Source organism: Syngnathus acus, chromosome 11 (assembly GCF_901709675.1).
Source record: "Syngnathus acus chromosome 11, fSynAcu1.2, whole genome shotgun sequence".
Lineage (NCBI taxonomy): Eukaryota > Metazoa > Chordata > Actinopteri > Syngnathiformes > Syngnathidae > Syngnathus > Syngnathus acus.
The window spans coordinates 4,699,875-4,718,563 of record NC_051096.1 but is presented as its reverse complement, the minus strand read 5'-3'; the positions used below and the strand labels follow the sequence as shown (position 1 = coordinate 4,718,563).

General features: G+C 44.0%; 3 protein-coding genes and 2 long non-coding RNA genes across 5 annotated transcripts in view; 2 read left to right on the top strand and 3 right to left on the bottom strand.

Annotated features, from left to right (window-relative positions):
- The first annotated feature begins 433 nt into the window (after nt 1-433).
- Nucleotides 434-5,162, top strand: nsun2 (NOP2/Sun RNA methyltransferase 2). Its single transcript, XM_037264778.1, has 19 exons — nt 434-692; nt 947-1,104; nt 1,179-1,283; nt 1,354-1,459; nt 1,531-1,602; nt 1,670-1,754; nt 1,839-2,034; nt 2,125-2,199; nt 2,346-2,476; nt 2,589-2,662; nt 2,741-2,871; nt 3,134-3,230; nt 3,365-3,558; nt 3,622-3,714; nt 3,793-3,928; nt 4,066-4,146; nt 4,250-4,388; nt 4,471-4,510; nt 4,598-5,162. Exons 1-19 carry the CDS (start codon nt 627-629, stop codon nt 4,893-4,895), a joined length of 2,277 nt encoding a protein of 758 aa, XP_037120673.1. The 5' UTR covers nt 434-626; the 3' UTR covers nt 4,896-5,162.
- LOC119130863 lies at nt 1,664-2,745 on the bottom strand. Its single transcript, XR_005099543.1, has 2 exons — nt 2,571-2,745; nt 1,664-2,460 (listed from the first exon to the last, which is right to left on the bottom strand). It is a non-coding gene; the product is annotated as an uncharacterized LOC119130863 (long non-coding RNA).
- Nucleotides 5,163-5,394: 232 nt separating the features above from the next.
- The window catches only part of LOC119130862, a 163,233-nt gene continuing 149,938 nt past the window's right edge, over nt 5,395-18,689 (bottom strand). The window contains exons 12-14 of the long non-coding RNA XR_005099542.1: nt 7,250-7,376; nt 5,547-5,637; nt 5,395-5,478 (exon numbers count right to left, since the gene is read on the bottom strand). This is a non-coding gene — a long non-coding RNA (uncharacterized LOC119130862). The remainder of the gene's footprint in view (nt 5,479-5,546; nt 5,638-7,249; nt 7,377-18,689) is intronic.
- ube2ql1 (ubiquitin-conjugating enzyme E2Q family-like 1) lies at nt 9,304-16,457 on the bottom strand. The gene is made up of 3 exons (XM_037264819.1): nt 16,133-16,457; nt 14,899-15,822; nt 9,304-11,735 (listed from the first exon to the last, which is right to left on the bottom strand). Exons 2-3 carry the CDS (start codon nt 15,604-15,606, stop codon nt 11,604-11,606), a joined length of 840 nt encoding a protein of 279 aa, XP_037120714.1. The 5' UTR covers nt 15,607-15,822; nt 16,133-16,457; the 3' UTR covers nt 9,304-11,603.
- med10 (mediator complex subunit 10) lies at nt 17,121-18,271 on the top strand. Its single transcript, XM_037264828.1, has 4 exons — nt 17,121-17,359; nt 17,426-17,509; nt 17,590-17,692; nt 17,760-18,271. The coding sequence occupies exons 1-4, from the start codon at nt 17,238-17,240 to the stop codon at nt 17,853-17,855; spliced, it is 405 nt and encodes a 134-aa protein (XP_037120723.1). The 5' UTR covers nt 17,121-17,237; the 3' UTR covers nt 17,856-18,271.

Genomic DNA, 18,689 nt, shown 5'->3' with positions numbered 1-18,689 from the left:
TAGAGCGCCCAAAAATACATTGAAAACGCCGCCATAGTGGATGTGGCAAAAATGGAAGGATCGGTGACTTTGCCACATCCAATGTGGCAGCGATTTTGACGTACTATAACAGGTCGCCTGCGGAGCTGCCTGACAGTAATTCCTTAATATTTTCTGTTGTTTCTCCGGACCGTTCATACAAGCATATAATAACCAAATCTTTAAAACGCATCAAACCAAGTTTATTTTAAAAATTACAATTAAAATGAACAAATCATAGGATACACACTTATCATTCTCCGGTACGCCACAGTTTAGGTCCTTGTTTTCTGTCTCGTAGTAAGCAACTTCTGTTGAATAAATACAAAAAACAGAAACCTTGTTCTTGCACCCACACGGACATAAATGCATTGATTTCCAAAAGTATTTCGTTTAGGCATATTTTGTCGCTAGCTAAGAGGGGTCCTGATTCACATGTACCAGAAACTACACACGCTCCAGGTCTTTAATATCTCAATGCGTCTCTGCGGTTAAAAGCATAATATTGCAATTTCACTCTTCTTACCGAAGTTGTACACCACTTTGAGTTGTTTGCGCTAACCACGCTGCTTCGTATACTTTGCTCAAGAATTGCAATCTTCTCCAAAATGGGGAAAAGAAGCAGACAGAGACAGAAAAATCAACCTACTGGCAGAGACCACAGAGACAACGCTGTAAGAGTCACTCTTCTGCTATAAATCTTGGAAGAAAAACTCGGAAAACTCGAGTTACAATCTCCAGCCTTTTTAATAAGCTGCTGTGTTGTTTATACTGGAGCATACAAACAACTGTAGTTGCTAACAGTGCACTACAAAGCTCATTTTGATTGCTTTATTACCACAGGCTAAATGTCGTTCATTCAAATGATTCGACGCTCTTTATTCCAAACCAGAAAGAAAACAAAAATGTGGAAAACTCTGTTTTTCAGGGCTGGGGTGCTGGTTATGCTGACATTGTTAAGGAAAACAAGCTGTTTGAGCACTACTACAAGGAACAAGGTTTAATTCCAGAAGGAGAGTTTGAACAGTTTATGGATGCCATGAGAGAACCGCTTCCAGCCACCATACGCATCACTGGATATAAAAGGTAAGATGGCTACAACATACAGGGATCTCCCACTTTTTGGGATTGCATCGACGTCTGTCCCTCTCTGGTTCCAGCCACGCCAAAGAAATTCTTCACTGCCTGAAGGAAAAGTACTTCAAGGAAATTCAGGATTTGGAGATTGACGGTCAGAAGATCGAGGCTCCGCAGCCTCTTAGCTGGTAATCTTCATCCTGAGATGGTTGCAACAAGCATCGTCACACGAAATGCTCACTCCGCCCACTTTTCCAGGTATCCCGACGAGCAAGCCTGGCACACCAACATGAGTCGTAAGATTATTAGAAAGTCTCCCCTGCTGGAGAAGTTCCATCAGTTTCTTGTCAGTGAGACAGAGTCGGTGAGTTTGAGCAAAGAGAAAAACGAACAGTGCTTTTAAAGACTCTAAATTCTTTTCTTTACCTTTTGCAGGGCAACATTAGCCGTCAGGAAGCCGTCAGCATGATCCCGCCGCTTCTCCTGAAGATTGAGTCCCATCACAAGGTGCTAAGATTCATTGAGATGCACCCGCAGAACCGTACAATAAAGACACATGTATATTTTTGTGTAGATTTTGGACCTGTGTGCAGCTCCTGGCTCAAAGACAGCTCAGCTGATTGAAATGCTTCATTCTGACATGGACGTGCCCTTTCCAGGTACAAACCAATACAAGTGTTTTGCGTGCTCACGTAACGAATTAAACTCACAAGTCAAGGCGTGACTGTATCGATACGTTCCAGAGGGCTTCGTCATCGCCAACGACGTGGACAACAAGCGCTGCTACCTGCTGGTGCATCAGGCCAAGCGTCTCAATAGCCCCTGCATCATGGTGGTCAACCATGACGCCTCCTGCATCCCCATGCTGCAGATCCAAGGCGCGGACGGAAAGAAGGACATCCTCTTCTATGACCGCGTCTTGTGCGACGTGCCCTGCAGGTCTGAAGAAACGGGCATCTTTTTGTCCTCATATGGAAGGGAATAGAGCAGTTGGCCGTTTATCAAGACAGTTGCTCTGTTTTCACGCAGCGGGGACGGCACCCTGAGGAAGAACATAGATGTGTGGAAGAAGTGGACGACTAGCAACAGCCTGCACCTTCATGGGTGAGCGGAGGCAGCGATTATGGGTTTAGGCGCCCTCTTAAGTAATCAAACAGTTTTTTGTTGTTGTGGTTAATCAAATCGCTTTTTAATGGCTATGGCGAGTGCTCTTGCGGCGCTAATTGTAAAAGTTGGTTTCCCCTCACAAGTCTCCAGATGCGTATCGCTGTGCGTGGCGTCGAACAGCTGGCCGTGGGTGGCAGGATGGTCTACTCCACCTGTTCCCTCAACCCCATCGAGGATGAAGCTGTCATAGCGGCACTCCTGGAGAAAAGCGAAGGTATTAAGCGGTGTTTGGTGTGGGGGGGTGGGGCGCAAGTGCAGCTCCTGATGTCACTCATCATGTGTGTGTGTGTGACCTTCAGTTTACTTACACTCGCTTGTCCCATAAGGAGCATTGGAGCTGGTCGACTGCTCTTCCGACATGCCCGGCTTGAAGTGGATGCCCGGCGTGACTTCCTGGAAGGTATGAAGATCTTATTTTAATCGCTACAATGCCAAATGGTCGGATAATGTGCTGAAAATAATTGCCCTATCTCCCCAGCTGATGACTAAAGAGGGCAAGTGGTACGCCGACTGGTCGGAGGTTCCCACCAGTCGCCACACTCAAATCAGGCCCACCATGTTTCCACCAACAGATGCAGAAAAGCTGGCTGGCATGCATCTGGAGAGATGGTAGGTTCTGGCCTGCAGGGGGCACTGTTGGCACATACTTTGCTTTATTAAATGCTTGGGGGGAAAATCTCAATTTAGCTCTATATCAGTGTTTACCAGGTTTTATTTGCGCCACGGCACATTACTTTAGCAATATCACCAGAATAAATACTCAAATAATGATACGCTTGTCTGCATTTAGTGACATAATGACTTCTGCAGTGTGGGAAAACAAATGAATTGAAATTGAAATGTCACATTTTAAGACAGTCTTTCTCCTCAGTATGAGGATTCTGCCGCATCACCAGAACACGGGAGGGTTCTTTGTGGCTGTGCTTATGAAGAAAGCCCCAATGCCTTGGAACAAGAGATATCCCAAGGTATTTTGTCATTTCACAGATGATCTGTCACCAGAAGAGAGAAAATCAAGAACGGCACTGTTCACCTGTTCAGTTCTCCTCCTCACAGCTGGTAACGAATTACACTTACCTCGACTTGTCCTGCTCATTTCCAGCTGAGAAAAGAGGCCCCGTCTGGCTCCGAAGCCCAAACGCAAAGCTCTCTGGTGGCTCCTGCAGAGTCTCCCAGTCTCCCCGAAGGGGAGCAGATGCAGGAAGGCGGCGCTGAGAGCAAAGCAGACGTGGAGGAGGCCCAGGAGGGAGCACCCAAAGGAGCTTGTTCCAGTGATAAACAAGATGGCGTCTGCGCGTGAGTCACACTGCTTGAAGAAAGAAAGAACAGACTAGATTTCACACTCCTTTCATTCCTTAGACCTCCACCCTCCAAAAAGTTGAAGCTATCTGGATACAAGGAAGATCCCTTTGTGTTCCTCAATGAAGAAGACCCCGTCTTCACCAGCATGCAGTGAGTTTTTTTTTTTTTTTTTAAATTCCATCAAAAATATCGCAAGTCAAAATTAACATCTCGTTGAATTTGCTCTAGATCCTTCTACAACTTGTCTCCAAACTTCCCCAAGATGAACGTGCTGACCAGAACGCACGAGGGCAAGAAGAGACACTTGTACATGGTGTCCAAAGAGTTGCGCAACGTCATGCTCAACAACAGCGAGCGCATGAAGGTGCCTACTAAATATAATCCTCATTAATTATGGAATCCCTGATTATGATTCAGGAAGTGTACTACTGATGGTAAAAATAGTAGCCCACTGCAAAGACCTTTTTTTTTTTAATATATCTGTCCAACACTCCCTTCTAGGTGATAAATACAGGTGTGAAAGTGTGGTCTCGCAACAGCGACGGGGAAGAGTTTGGTTGTGCCTTTAGACTGGCCCAAGAGGTGATTAATGATTAAATATCTTTCACTTTGTCTTGGAAGAACGTAATTCAATTACATGGGGAGAGTATTGGATTTTCGAAGTCACCCCTCCCGTTCTCCACAGGGTATCTACACCTTGCAGCCGTATATTCGCTCCAGAATTGTCTCAGTGAGTGTGGAAGACATCAAGGTGTTGCTGACTCAGGAAAACCCCTTCCTAAGCAGATTAGAAGATGATGCCCGCACTCAAGCCCAAAAAATAGGTGCGTTAAAAAAAATGTTTCAGCCTACAGTAGATCATTTTTTGTCTTAATTTTTAATCTATATTATTTTCTTTTTTTAAAGCTATGGGCAGTATTGTGTTGAAGTACATTCCTAATCCCAAGTAAGTGTTCTCCGGTGTGTTTTGGAAAGCTGTTTTTTTTTTTTTTGCGACAGCTGATTTCTGTGTGTTCTACCTTTCGTTTGCCAGTAAGCCAGCAGAGCCTCAGTGTCCCATCCAACTGTGCGGCTGGAGAGGAAAGACGTCCATCCGGGCCTTCGTCCCCCGCAACGAGAGGTACCACTACCTACGCATGCTGGGCGTGGAGGTCTTCCGGGACAAGCAGGGGGCCGGCCGGAAGCCAACAGACGAGGAGGCCAAAGAGAAGGAGGAGGAGGGCGGGGAAGAGGCGATGGCCGACCAGAAGGAGCTGCATTTGGAGAACGGGAGTGAGAACGGATCATCAGAAGCCAAAAAAGATGGCAATAATAAAGAGACTTGTGTCTGAAATTGGAAGAAGAGGAGGAAGGAGGAGCTTATTATTCACGAAAATGTTGTTACAGATGGAAGACAGCTTGGCTGTAATTATTTTTTTGGGATCCCCAATGAAGAGGACTTTTTTTGTGATTTAATAACACAGTCTGCTTTAGTCCACCTGCCGAGTGGCGTAAACCTGTTTTCTGTTTTGCATTTTTAAAGAGTTTTATATTAAGTCTTATCTCATTTGGTACACCTGTATGAGCGGAAACTGAGCTGAATAAAGGTGTGAAAGATTGTTGGTTTCATATTTTGGACAGATGGGATCATGAACAAGATAAGCGCAACAAGATGGAGGGATGATATTTAACTTATATTTGCGCATGTGGGTGGAGGAAAAAAAAAGATTAAAAATGTGACTGAATGCTTCAGGGTCATACATTAAAGATATTCAAAAGTCTCAAATGTATTTAAGACAACGGAGTACAGTGTTTTGTCGGTGGATGGTCGAGACATTATTGCCTGGTGGGGTTACCATGGCAACGGCTGTTATGACAACAAGGACTCACCTCAGAGAAGATAGACACCCACACCTTGCAGCATCCTGCACAAATCTGGAATTTTGTGAAGCAAAAATGAAATTCGGGAGGATGAATAAGGAGATTAAAAACATTTTCTTCACCTTATGTAGAGAAGCACTTTTGCAAAATGATAGAAGCCTCAGGGAAATGAAAAGACGATTTGATGTCAGGAAAACGTGTGGGATGAGAAACCTGAATCGGAATGAACATTTAGACAGTGTCAGTGTGTTTTAATCATTCACAAATATTCGTTCCGTATCGCTGGACCATGTTAACCTATAGGATTTATTTTTAAATAAAACTTGCATTTCTATGCAACTCTTAAATCTTTCATGCTTCTCCACGAGAACACTGCAGCGGAATAAAAGCCATGACATCACCAATACTTGTCATGAAGTGCACTTGAAGTAGCACGAAGTGGCGCTAATGCATGTTTGTCCCTTCTTCATCCCTCTTCCTCCTCCTCCTCACCCCGCTGATGTGAGACACTTGCATGCTCCATGCCCATTCGTCCACATGCGTTTATGTTTGGGATTATATAATCCAGCAGTTACGCAACGCCACACTGACTGAGCCAGGCGGATTCACCCAAACACACACACACACATAGTGGCTGGAAAATCTTGTGCGTGGATTAAACCAATCACCACACACCGCAAAGGCCTTTTCTAAATCTCTGGCTATGCCTGCTGGCTTTATCTGATAATTGTGCAAAGCCTGTTCTCATCCTTTACAAAAATTAGACAATGTCAAAGACTGTGCGTATAAACACACGTCTCGGCCTTCATCTCAGCATTTGATCCGGTGACGCTGCAGCTTTTACACCCTTTAATCCTCATCCACTTCCTGCGACACACTCTCCGGGTTTGACATCTCTGAGCCACGTTCATCTCGAGTGCGTTACACAATAGAAGAGATGAACAAATTGACGCCCGACCGTGCGACCTGGAGAGGCGCACTTCAGTGCTCTTTACATTTATCACGTGTGTGTACAGTCTTCCAAACACACTTAGAGAATAATATTGTATGTGTGCAGTAAGGACCTACTTTAGAAAATCCTCGTGTTGAGTTATTCAAAGCGGGACAATACTTGAATTTTTTTTTTTTAATTATAACAAATTTAAAGTTTTGGATTAGAAACCTATTATCATTTTTGAATGTTTAACTTGAGAAGTCTTGCCTCGTTAAGGCTGACTGTGCACTTAGAAATTGACTGGTGGAATGAGGAGCAGGAGGGGGGGGGGGGTCGTTTTGGGTCTCTTGGATGGGTGAGGGACAACAAGCAAAGGAAGAAGAGATGGATTAGGCTTGATGAGCAGTGAGAGTTGGCAAGGAGGTAGGTGGGTGGTTGTGTGTGTGTGGGGGGGGGGGCGAGTGGCGGACACAAGGCTTCATTTAGTGCATGCCTGCAGGTGTTGCCTAGTAACAGACAGAGCAAGAGAAGAGAAGCTGAAGAACATCCCTGGCTTTTTGTTTTCCCCTCTCTCTCCGCTTCCCGGGCCTTATCTTGCCCCACCACCCCACCGAAAAATGCTAACTCTTACCCCCCCCGTCCCCAGCAAAGCAACTCTGCATGCCTGACTCTCAATTCTCACAAGCATCGCTCCTCATTAGCAGTCAGCACGGACGGCAGTCAGGAAGGAGACGAGGAAAGGAGGGCAAAGAGAGGAGGAGCCAGCGGTGGCGTGAAAGTCGACATCCGGCTATGTTGTTGCCATAGCATTTGTTGCTCCGTTACACTTTCTCCCTATTGAATCTTTAAAGGAGACGAAATGTACAATCGTGTGTGCGGGATGGCTCTTACCAGAGATTGCCTCGATAAATCAACTTAATGTGCTGTTGTATCTCCCGCAATCACGGCCATTTCGTGGATTGATCAAGGTGAGATGGAGGGCACTCTGCAGGGGGCCGGTTATTGGTCCACTTGCAACCTGGAACAAAATAAACCAGAAAGAAGACAAATCATGATTTAACACGTTCAGGCTAAATCACCCAATCTCAATTGACAGACATCTTTGTGTTTTTTTTCCCTTCTTAATTCCAGGATGTTCAAGAAAATCTCATAGCCAAGCCTGCTAGAAGCAGATATGATAAAACAAACCATTTTTCAAAGTGCAAGGAAAGCAGGCAATTGCTAAAAATAAATTTTCCCACATGCACTGTGCCATATAAAATATTTATAGTGAGCTTTAGTCTGCTAAGAATGGCCTCGATGCTGAAGCAGGGGGAAGGCGGAGCGACTGACTTGCCAAAACTGACTGTTGCCTCCATCCCGCTGCCAGAGCTTACATAAGAGCTAACTGGCGTTGGTTGACACACTCACATGAATGGCAGGAGAGGCTCAGTGTTGTCCACTCGTCTAATTTAGATAATTGCGGCGTACCAGTACGGGCAATTTACAGTCCACTACAAAAAAGGAGGACATTTGTTATCCGCACACGCCATGTTTGTCTTGTTCCAATACATGTGCAACTAAGGCAGGGAAAACACATTCATGATTGAACATTTCCACGTAAGTGGATCCCCGGCTGAATTATGCATGCCGCCGTAAAGAACAAAATCACATCTGCCTCCAAGCCTACTGACTGTTTGATATACGACGCAGGGTGAGGTGGGTCGTTATTGCAAATCAGACCTAAAGCTGATCAGAAAAATGGAACGCGTGTGTCGATGTGAGCGTCTCGCAGCCTTGTGCTTCCCAAATCGCCTTCTGTGTGTTTGGGAGCAGAAAGAGGACACACGCAAATCACATCTTATATAATGACAGCAATATGACTCACATGGAGATGGGCCAATCCTATAATCTTTAAGCTTTAGGACCTTATGTCAATGTCACTTCCTATTTTTGCTCTTGGACTGACATTCTGTCAAATAACCGGAACTGTTGAATCCCATGAGCTGTTGCATAAATCGACATTTTTTTATGAGTGCTCTTCAATATTATTACATAAAATGTTACGTTTTAATTTGCTACGCCTTCTCGAGCACCTGCCTTGTCCACTTGGGGGCAGTATAATACAGAGGGAGGGTCCCACATCTGTCTGTCTACATGTGCTGCTCCATAATTTGTGTTCAAATATCTGTTGCTTCAAGGATTAGCCTGTCTATGGAGTTTCCCATTACACTATAGCATTAAGCTAGTCGCATTTAAGGCTATGTGCTTGTTTGAAATACTCAATGCATCATAATTCTCTGTTTTATATCAATTCAGAGTGGCAATAAACTTTTTTTTGGAGAACCATTTTACAAACAACAAGCTCACAAACACGTCTCATCTCGCCTGACCTTAACTGACTGGAATATTATGCTAGAATTGAATGTTTTTCTTCGATGCATAAGATTACTGTATTGACTCATGAGAATATTGTGCAGCTTTTACACGCTCCGGTGTCCGCGCCGAATTTTCAACATGACCTCGTCAATAATTTGCTCACCGAGGCAGATCCATAGTATGGATTCCATATGCTGCTCAGGTTCTCCTGCACTAATGAGCAGCGGGGAGCATCAGCAACAGAAAAACAAGAGCGCTCGAAGGGGATCTATTAATTAGGATTCATTTGTAATGACGAGGGTGTGTGTGAAGACGTGCATGTGTGTCAAATGGTTCTGACAAATTTGTAACCTGCTGAGCATGTGCTGACATGGACAGAATCGGAGTCGTTTTGTAAACCTTTGCAAAAAATAACACAAATAACCCTTTGGGATATGCAACATGGGGAAATTATCAAATGTCATGTCAAGGGCTGGAATAGAACATAAACAATTCAAAGGTTTTTGGTTGAAAGTAGGACACTGCAGCCTGAAATGGGATTTCACAATGTTCAGCAGCAGATTTAAAAAGAGAAAGACAAAACGCAATCATTTTGAATATGCTGTGTATTTTATTGCACATTCTTGTTTGGTCTCGCAAACGAGCCTTTTCCCACTTTTTTGGACCAAACAATCAGGAGAATGAAATTGTCCAGAGTAGCTGATCTCGGGTCAGATGTGCACATCTGCCGTTGACTGGGGAAAGTTTTACCCACATTTAAGTTTTAAGAGGATGAACAGAATGGTGGTGTCAAGATTTTTTTTTTTTTTGGGGCGGGATTATTTAAAGTCCCTTTAAGGTGTTGAGGCTTTGCAACTTTGTCTTTCAATCCTCCAAATATCCTTGGTAAGATTTGTTTTTTCTCCCCCTCTTCCATTATTATTTTTTTGTGACAATACCTGCATCATGCTTCAAATGTTCATTTTTGGCAAACCACAAATAAATTAAAACACATTCATATAAGACAATATGACATTTGAGGACACGTAAAAAGAAAAGCACGTACGGGACAGAAATTCCTCTTCACCCTTCAAAAAACAAAACAAAAAAAAAAGACAAGAGAAGCAGTTTAAGCAGTTTGCATTTTTTGTTTATCTCTGCAGTTTTTCTCAGTTTTCTTGAAAAAAAAAAAAGAAAAATATACAGTAGGTAGCTACCAATCACAGTTGACATGCAAATATAATACAACATAACCAGCTCAGTTAGTGTCTGCTAACTACAAGTCTAATTCTAGAGATCCACAAAATGATTGGCTTGAAACCAGCAAACACTCAGCTAAGAGATATTTTGTGGTACAATATGAAGTCAATTTACAGTATTTCTGCACTGGCGAGTCAAGAGAGGACTATACAATCAACCCTGAAAATGAAACTTGTTACATGGACCCCACTTGGTCATTTCATTTGTAATGAAGCATAAAACAAACACTCGCATCCTCTGTCTGCCCTTCTTTTCCTAAAACAAACACAGCGGGGTCACGCAACATGGACCCAAATGCCAGCGGGCGGAGGAGAGAGCCGAGCGGGAGATTTTGACATCCTCCATCTTTTGCTTCTCAACCTCACGTCTCTCTAATGACGCTTGGCGGAAATGTCAGCCCAATTAGCAGCTTCGCTTCTGACATTTAACTGGCACATCGCAGAAGCCGAGCTCGACGCGTCGCAGACGCCTGCCTGAGTGGCATCGTAACGCGTGGCGTGGACAAAAGTATTGGGACACCAACTCCATGTTTTTATTAAGTTGTCAACGCAGGTTTCGGCCATTTTGCAACTCACTGACATTTCCGAAGAAGCGACCCCCGCTGTGTCTCTCGGCTTGCCCCCCACTCTAATATCCCGAATGTGTCTCTCCGGGCAATCATGTGGTGCTCTGGAGCGTACATTCATTGAAATGGCAAGCCCACCTTGTCTGTATTTCAAGCTGTGCAGGTACAGTAGGTGTGTTCATAGCACAGCGGATTTCCTGCTGGACTTTGGTTGTTTTTACACCAATCGTACACACACGCAAAAAAAAAAAAATCCCTTAAAAACAGTAACGATTCAGGTCTTAGAGTCATTCACAGTTCAGTTTTGTTTTAAAGGGGTGCGTCCCTTTCACACATCAAACACACAAAATATCTCCTTGCTCACGAAACGATTGACTATCATTCCATGTATCATACAAAGTCTCTGCATAATGCAACATGTGACTTTTTTTTCTTTTCCATTAGAAATCAATATCCATCTACGCAACAGTGAGTGCTAAATTTAGCCACGAGAGACAAAGAGAAAGACAGTGGGCGAGCGAGAGAGCTGGGAGGGAGGTGATGATGCTTCATGTACATTACAATCTTCATCTTGCATCTAAGTGTGGGCGACCGCGCAGTCGACAGAAAAAGGGAAAGAAAGGAGCGAAGGAGTGGGCACGCTGCCCGTCTATTAAACATTAACGGCTTCATTTCTATGCAAATGAGCCCACAGACACACGCAGACGACCGGAGAGGAATGTCGAAAGGAAGAGGGAGGGGTTGGGCGTGGGGAGGGGTGAGAAAAGTGCAACCGAGTTGAGTCTGCAGATCCTACACGGTCATGAGGCAAGAAAAAAAAATAAATGCGGAAAAGCAAGAAATGCATTCTCAAACGCGCACACACCTCCCTCTCAGGCCTTTCCCAAAATGGGGAAAACAAATTCCCTGGAGAAGTGGTGATGATGATAGTGGTGACTTGTCTGCATATTAAAAACGAACCCCCCCCCCCCGATTTACACACGCACACACACATACATAAAGAAAGCTACAGCAAAAGGTGAGTGTGACAGATTGTTGACATAGCATGGTGTCATTTTGCGCGTGGAGGTCAGGGGTCGGATCTCAGCCGTCCGACACGGGCGGAGACACCCAGCCGTACTTCTCGTGGGTCTTCACCAACGACTTGAAGGTGGCTTCGGCCTCTTTACGGCTGAAGGCCTTCTTGGACTTGCCGGCTTTCCGACATATACGTCCCTGCAAGAGAAAAAAATGATAAAAAAATGTTATCATTTCTAAATCACCTGTAAAAAGAAGAATAATGAAAGAAAATAATCCTTAGAATCTAAGTAAATAAATAAAAACTACTGCATTAAGTAAATAAAAAAATCTAAATAACACCTTGACACTATTTGTTAGCCTGTCTATGGCATTTTGCATTATGTGGTAGCATTAAGCTACACGGCATTCTGATTAATATTGCATTTCTGGATTATTGACTGAATAAAAACGGCATTATCACATCGTGTAAGCGAGACCGCACGGGCGGTATAAATCTGCCCACTAGTCACGCGGCATGCGCCTCATATGATCTACGGCTTTGCTACCTCTCACTTTGTTTTATAACACTGCGCCACTTTATTGGCTGGCGGCTTTCTGCTCAAACTAATGAAACAATGTTTCCATGGCCGGTCTTTCTGAATGCTGCACTGCAGCTCAGATATAAATACTGGGCTAATATTATTATACGAGTGCCGTCTGTGCCTTAATCCTCTTTATTGTAGCGTGATTTACATTAGAAATGAATGAGCCGTTATGGTGTTACTTTATGAATGCATGAATGGTTAGAACATGGTAGCAGTTCATAAAGACATGGGATGAGCAACCATGTCTTCCTATTTTGCAAGTGATTGTGAAATCAATCAACCGATGACATGTGAGAGGATCCACAATGTCGTAATGTTGCAGACATTGTGGTTCGGTTCTGGTGGCAGCGGCATCATGTGATGTGATCATGCATGCATATCTTCCACATCACACAAGGTTGCTCGTGACACCTCAAAATGGTGCCTGTCGCCTCGCCGACGTGCCTCATTATTGCCGCCTATTGTTCAAGGCTTTGCTGCCATGGCGATGCGCTGGCAAGGAACATAACCTCACTTTCATTGAACAAGTTTTTTTTTAACGAGGCCTCTACTCTGCCATTTGTTTCTTATTTGCAAGCGTGTAATAAGAGTGTCGACCTTACATAAAAGTCCGTGACCCCGAGCGTGAAACACGTAAATCGAGCATTAATTAGCCGCTTCGTGCGCTCAGACAAGGATGAGCAAAAAAAAAAAATTGTGTTGCAGTGTTAGATAGATGGAAAGTCAAAATAGGGAAAGAGTTTAATGAGCGAGCGCCCGAGGCCTTGTCAGTGTTTATCAATTTGGGCAAAGTGCTCGCTTGTGGGGAGGGATTTGCACAGAGTGGCGGCTGGCTAATTATATGAATGGGAATCGGTCAATGGTCGGAACAGGACAGGCACGGCGAGCCTCCCTTGCATGTTAGGAATCGGCCCTAGGGGACTGGAGGTAGCTTGTTGCGTAACGCGGGCCTGAGCTCAGGTCAGGATGAACAAACACCTGATCAATAGTGGCCGGCATCACATCCGGAACTGATAGTCGGGTCATTAGAGGATAAAATCATGCTTAACAAAATGTTAGCATTAAAATCTTGTGCTAAGCCGTCAGTGCCAGAAATGAAATTTTGTATTCATGTCACACTTGAAAGCTCTTACACGCTACAGTTAGCATTAATGGGACGCTTCATCAAACTAACACTGATGATGTCATCATGCTTGACTGGGACCAGGATTTGCGAATAAAAAAAAAAAAGTCGATTTGACTCCGGCTTTTGTGGAATTTGCATGTTCTCCCTGTGCTTTCTGGGATCTCCATGTGTCTTCCTCCCACATTCCAAAAACAAGAACGTTTATATTCAATTAACGTCAACGCGTTTTGAGTTATCAGCAGTTGCCTGGTTGACTGACTCCAGGCTGATGACGTCACCTATTAGGCCACGCCCATTAAATGCACAACTGCAATTGTGGCTTTATAAAATCAGATGTCACAAGTCATTCTGTTCATAATCTGTAAATATTTAGCTCTGCTTTTTGTTTTCCAGAAAACCACAAAAACTATTTTATGTACGTCTTCTAACAACAGCACTGCAAGACAAAAGGAAGCGAAAGACTCAAAGCGATGACCTACTTAGTGTATACGCACAGCGCTTGTGTGTCATGTGCGTGTCTCATTGTTGACTTTCATCTCACCACTTGCTCTCCCTAAAAATAGCGCTCCTTCATGATCAACATCAAAATGTTGATTACAAAAAGGCCGCCAACCAAGAAAGGAAAAACACATCGTGTGTATTTCGGATTAACATGGCCTCGAGCGCGTCGGAGATGATCTGGGACAATGCACGACCTGCAAACACCGTCTGTGGAAGACACACACACGTGTGTGTTCTGTACATCCACATTAATCAATACTGTTTCCATTAGATACAAGGAGACACTGCAGCGCAGTCGTCAATCTGCCAACTGGGATGCCGTGCGCACAAATAATCAAGCTCATCTTGAGTAGATTCAACAAAAAGCACAAAATGACAGGGTCACATGGAGGACTATTTCCATCATCCTGCTAAGCCTTGTTGACGAAGAGCAAAGTTATTTTTCCACAAAAGCTCTCCTGGTTATAACGCTGAGTGCATTTGAGGATGCAGCCATTTCCATTGGATGCTGCAAAACACCGAGGGGGGGCAGGATCTGACGGGATTACATAATGGAGTTGATCGAAATCACACAGGTCTGCAATCGTGGCATCCGTGCTGCCTGCTTTTCCATCCCCGGGCGGTCTAATTATTAGTACGTTGGGATTGCGCGCCGCTAAGGGGGGAAAAAAAAAGGACACATATCGTGAGCCTGCGTGACTCCCACTTGGTATGCGGGTCTCTGTTGCCAGAGGATGCTGACTGATGAAAGGCAATCAAACAGAGACCGCAGAGAGCTTTGAGAAAGGGAGGGGGGGGGGGAGCGTGGCGTGGCGTGAAACGGGTGCCGTAAAGAAACATCCATTTATCTTCTTTACGGCTTGTCCTCATTTGGGTCGAGAGAAAAGCAAGTGGGGAAAGCGTGCAAAATTCACACGGGAAGGTTGTGTCAAATTTCAAACCCAGAATCTCATAAATATGAGGAAGATGCACTAACCATCCCGCACCCTCATTTCTTTTCTCCCAGTTCATTCATTTTGTCAGATGATTAATATTATGTTATATTGAAAAGCATACCTCAAACTTGGATCCATTTTTTTTTTCCCTCGACATAAAAAATATAGATATAGTGGTGACTTTAAGATTAATTTGTGTATTCTCATCTCACCTGTCCTTTTACGAGGCTGGCCGCAAACTGCCTCATGACCGCCTCCACCGTGTAGGCGCTGGACCATCCGCGAGGGGTCAACAGCTCCATGCAAATGGCACCGCCGTCCAACACGTAGCCGTTCTCCAAGCGGGGCGTCAGTACCCGCATGAAGGGCGGCGAGAAGGGGAAGTTGTCGGGGAAGGTGACGTTGAGCAAGATGAACTCGGTGCTGGTCTCCTTCATGTCCAGCCACAGCGCCGAGTCCTTGTCCACCTGGTGCAGCTTGACGTTCCAGTCGAACAGGTTGTCCTCCACCAGCTCCACTGTGATGAAGTTGTCCCCTAACCTCCGGATCTCCTGCAGCTCCTTCATCAGCCTGCGCGTCCTCACTTGGGTGCAGTGATGCCGGTGAGGGGCGAGCGGAGGGACAGAGGAGGCTCCGGTGCTTTTATTCCCGCCTCCCCCTGTTTGCTGTTGCTGCTGCTGCTGTTGTTGTTTCTCCTTGGCATCCTTGCCTGGCTTCTCCTTGTCCTTGGCGTGCTGGTCCAGCTTCCTCGCCTTAATCTCCGGGGTGCTGAGGATGTTAGTTTCGTTGGCAGTCTGACAGTTTTTGTTATTTTTCTGGTTGCCTTTGGTGCCCTTTAATGAGCCCTGGTGGTGCTTGGGGTCTTCTGTGTCCCGGTCGTGCAGGCGGATCAGACCGATTTTCCGCAGTAGAGTGGCCATAATTTAGTTTATAGATCTGGTTGGGATTTCTCCACCGATCCCCCCCCCCCCTGCAGAGGGTCGAGATTGCACCCTTTCCCCCACGCGGATGTTCACTGTGGAGTTCACCTTGCTTGCACCTCTCACAGATCTCACCCTTCACTGCAGCCTTCAGGGGTGATCACAGCCCACGATTCTGCACTTTTCCTCTCAGTGCATCATCACAGAACTGCGTGACTAAAGATAGAAATCGAGAAACAAATAAATAGCATCTTAATCTCTTCAAGACAACCTCCTAAGCAGTTTTCTTTTCTCCAGGATTCAACCCCATCCCTCCCCCGCCCCATTAACATTGTAGCCGCAGTACGAACGGACGATGATACAAATGACAAACGCTGCACGTCATGACATCAAAATGTGTTGAATTAAATGAATAAAAAGACAACAAAACGCCTATGACATCACGATAGATGAGGTCAAAAATCTAACACCTGCACGACATAAACACTCATAAACACAATTAATAGCAAACCATAAACGTGCTTACCCAAATGCGTAAAATCCACAGGATCTTCTGCAAATAGCCAACTTGGATGCGTAAAAAAGACGAGTCCCGATGATCCACGAGAGCTGCCACGACGGTGAGCTGCAGGAAAGCGCTTATAATAGTGCGTGTCTTTGTGCGTGTTAAGTGTACTTGTGTATGTATATATGTGCGTGCAGCTGCCGCAGCTCTCGTAATGCAGGGGATGACGCGCAAGCAGACCAACTTCAACGCTCAGCCCACATACGCGCAGTAAAGACGCCTTTCAAAGTAAAGCTCGTCACGCACGAATTGTTCGTTTGAGTGTGTGCACTGTGCAAATTCAAATGATGCCATAAACCATGTCAAAATAGGCATTACGTGTTATTGAAAATGTGGCATTTGATTCCATACAGGTAATGTTGGATAAGGCATTTGATTCCATACAGGTAATGTTGGATAATGACACATTCACAATATTTACAGGACAAAACAGGACATTTTAATATTTCAATCAGCACAGTCGTCACTCGTCTTCAAATCAATCATATTGCATTATTCGTGAGTCGTGACACTTCGCATCGTGATGACGACAATGCTTTTATTGCGAAAGCGGTGGTAACGTTTCCTGTTCATTTAAGGATTGACAGGCACTATTAATTCGTTTTTACCCACCTATTTTATCTAATCTCGTATTTATTTACTATGAGAATAAGTAATTTTCTCACACAAAATAAATTATAATTGCTTTTTTAATTTTACGCCGTAGATTGAAAAGTGAATTACGCGATGACGCCTTGTTTTCTGATAAAGATGTTGAGATGTTTTATGGACATTTTCATTAATACATTCAATTAATACTATCAGGAAGCATTGCAGCGTTTTGTTTAAATATGAATAATGCAGATATACGGTATTTTTCCGTTCAGCAGCACGACATTGTGATACAGAAACCGACACCCCTTCATTGGTTGTCACTACGGCAACACACCAGAGCCCAGCAGCGATTGGCTGCAAAACTGCCGTAAAGTAAAATGCACTTTAGCTGCGCGAGCATATCTGGCTAGCAAGAGAAGTGCGCTTGGTTTAAGGTACATCGTTTTAAGCCATTTCTCATATTAACATTTAAATGGCGGAGAAAAATGAAAACCTCGAAGAGCATCTTGAGAAGTTTGTCGAGAATATTCGGCAGCTTGGAATTATTGTCAGCGACTTCCAGTCGAGCAGTCAAGCGGGACTCAACCAAAAATTGTGAGTCATGTTTAAATCGACGCGTTGTAAACATCGACGGACAATAACTTCATTTTCTTTTAACAGAAATTTAATGATAACGGGATTGCAAGATATTGAGAAGTGCCGTCAACAACTGCATGAGATCAACGTACCACTGGAAGTCTTTGAGTAAGTATACGACGTTGTTGACCTTACCATCATGTACTATGTATTATTATTATGTATTTTGCCTGTGTGATATTTTTCAGATATATCGACCAGGGTCGAAACCCACAGCTGTACACAAAGGAGTGTTTGGAGAGAGCCTTGGCCCGAAACGAGCAAGTTAAAGGAAAAATTGACACCTTGACGGTAAGAAGTCATACAGTAAGCCTATCACCATGACACAAAACTGATTTACAGGTTTCTTCTGTTACAGAAATTCAAGAGTCTTCTCATCTCTGAGCTCGGCAAAGTCTTCCCGGAGGAGATGTCGAAATATAAGGCAATACATGGTGATGATGCTCCATCCTAGTGACTCCTACACTGTCACCTCAGACTAGTCAACCTGTGACAATAACAGTACAATTTTAAACCTCGGATCAAGAACGAGAATCTGCGATCGCAACCAGACTGTGCCAACATTGAAAGTTCATTTAAATGGAGTGCGTTGGCTGGACAAATGTTCGTTTTATTGCATGGACACTATATTGGCAGCAGGGTCAAATTCAAACTCCATATTGTACATAAGCTCTTTTCTTAAGTGGTGGTACTTATTTATATCTTTTTGTAATAATTCATAAAACATATAGTAACAACACTTGTACATAAAATTGTTGCTCAGGCTGTGATAATTCTGAATGCGGGATTTTTTTTTTTTTTGGACCTGCCCAGCAACATGTCTGCGCTTGATTTCTATCCTGTTTGTATTAAAGGTTTTGTAAGTATTCATTTGATGTGTAAAGTAGCATTCTGTTCTAATACTGTATATTAGTGAGCTGCCTTGCCAGCGGACGGAGTGTACCAAATCTACAAAGTGTTGGAAAAATATGAGCATGATGATCAGATTTCACAGGCTTGAGAGGCTTTTCTTTGCAGCCTTGTCTTTTATGACAACAATGCGCGATACAGGATTTCCGTTTTGGAGCCTTCTAATAAAAATGCGTACAGATAATGGCCACCAATATGGAAAACGCTTTGATAATTTATTTCATATCCGCTGCCCTAGTATGGCTCAGCTGTCTTAAAATTAAATTTTTATGTACAATACAATTATTTTTGCATTTTTTTATATTTAATAATTTAATTGGAATTTTAAAGAGCATATTTTGATAGTGGCTTGGTGCATTCAGGATAGCATATAAAATCT

Bases quoted from the DNA above. Each gene is read 5' to 3' on its own strand.
- nsun2 (XM_037264778.1), top strand. From the start codon at position 627: ATGGGGAAAAGAAGCAGACAGAGACAGAAAAATCAACCTACTGGCAGA. The intron at 2,200-2,345 runs GTGAGCGGAGGC...TCCCCTCACAAG, and splicing joins AACAGCCTGCACCTTCATGG to TCTCCAGATGCGTATCGCTG. The intron at 2,663-2,740 runs GTATGAAGATCT...CTATCTCCCCAG, and splicing joins CCGGCGTGACTTCCTGGAAG to CTGATGACTAAAGAGGGCAA.
- ube2ql1 (XM_037264819.1), bottom strand. From the start codon at position 15,606: ATGGCCACTCTACTGCGGAAAATCGGTCTGATCCGCCTGCACGACCGG. The intron at 11,736-14,898 runs GTGAGATGAGAA...TTTCTCTTGCAG, and splicing joins CCAGCCTCGTAAAAGGACAG to GGACGTATATGTCGGAAAGC.
- med10 (XM_037264828.1), top strand. From the start codon at position 17,238: ATGGCGGAGAAAAATGAAAACCTCGAAGAGCATCTTGAGAAGTTTGTC. The intron at 17,360-17,425 runs GTGAGTCATGTT...TTCTTTTAACAG, and splicing joins GCGGGACTCAACCAAAAATT to AAATTTAATGATAACGGGAT. The intron at 17,510-17,589 runs GTAAGTATACGA...GATATTTTTCAG, and splicing joins GTACCACTGGAAGTCTTTGA to ATATATCGACCAGGGTCGAA.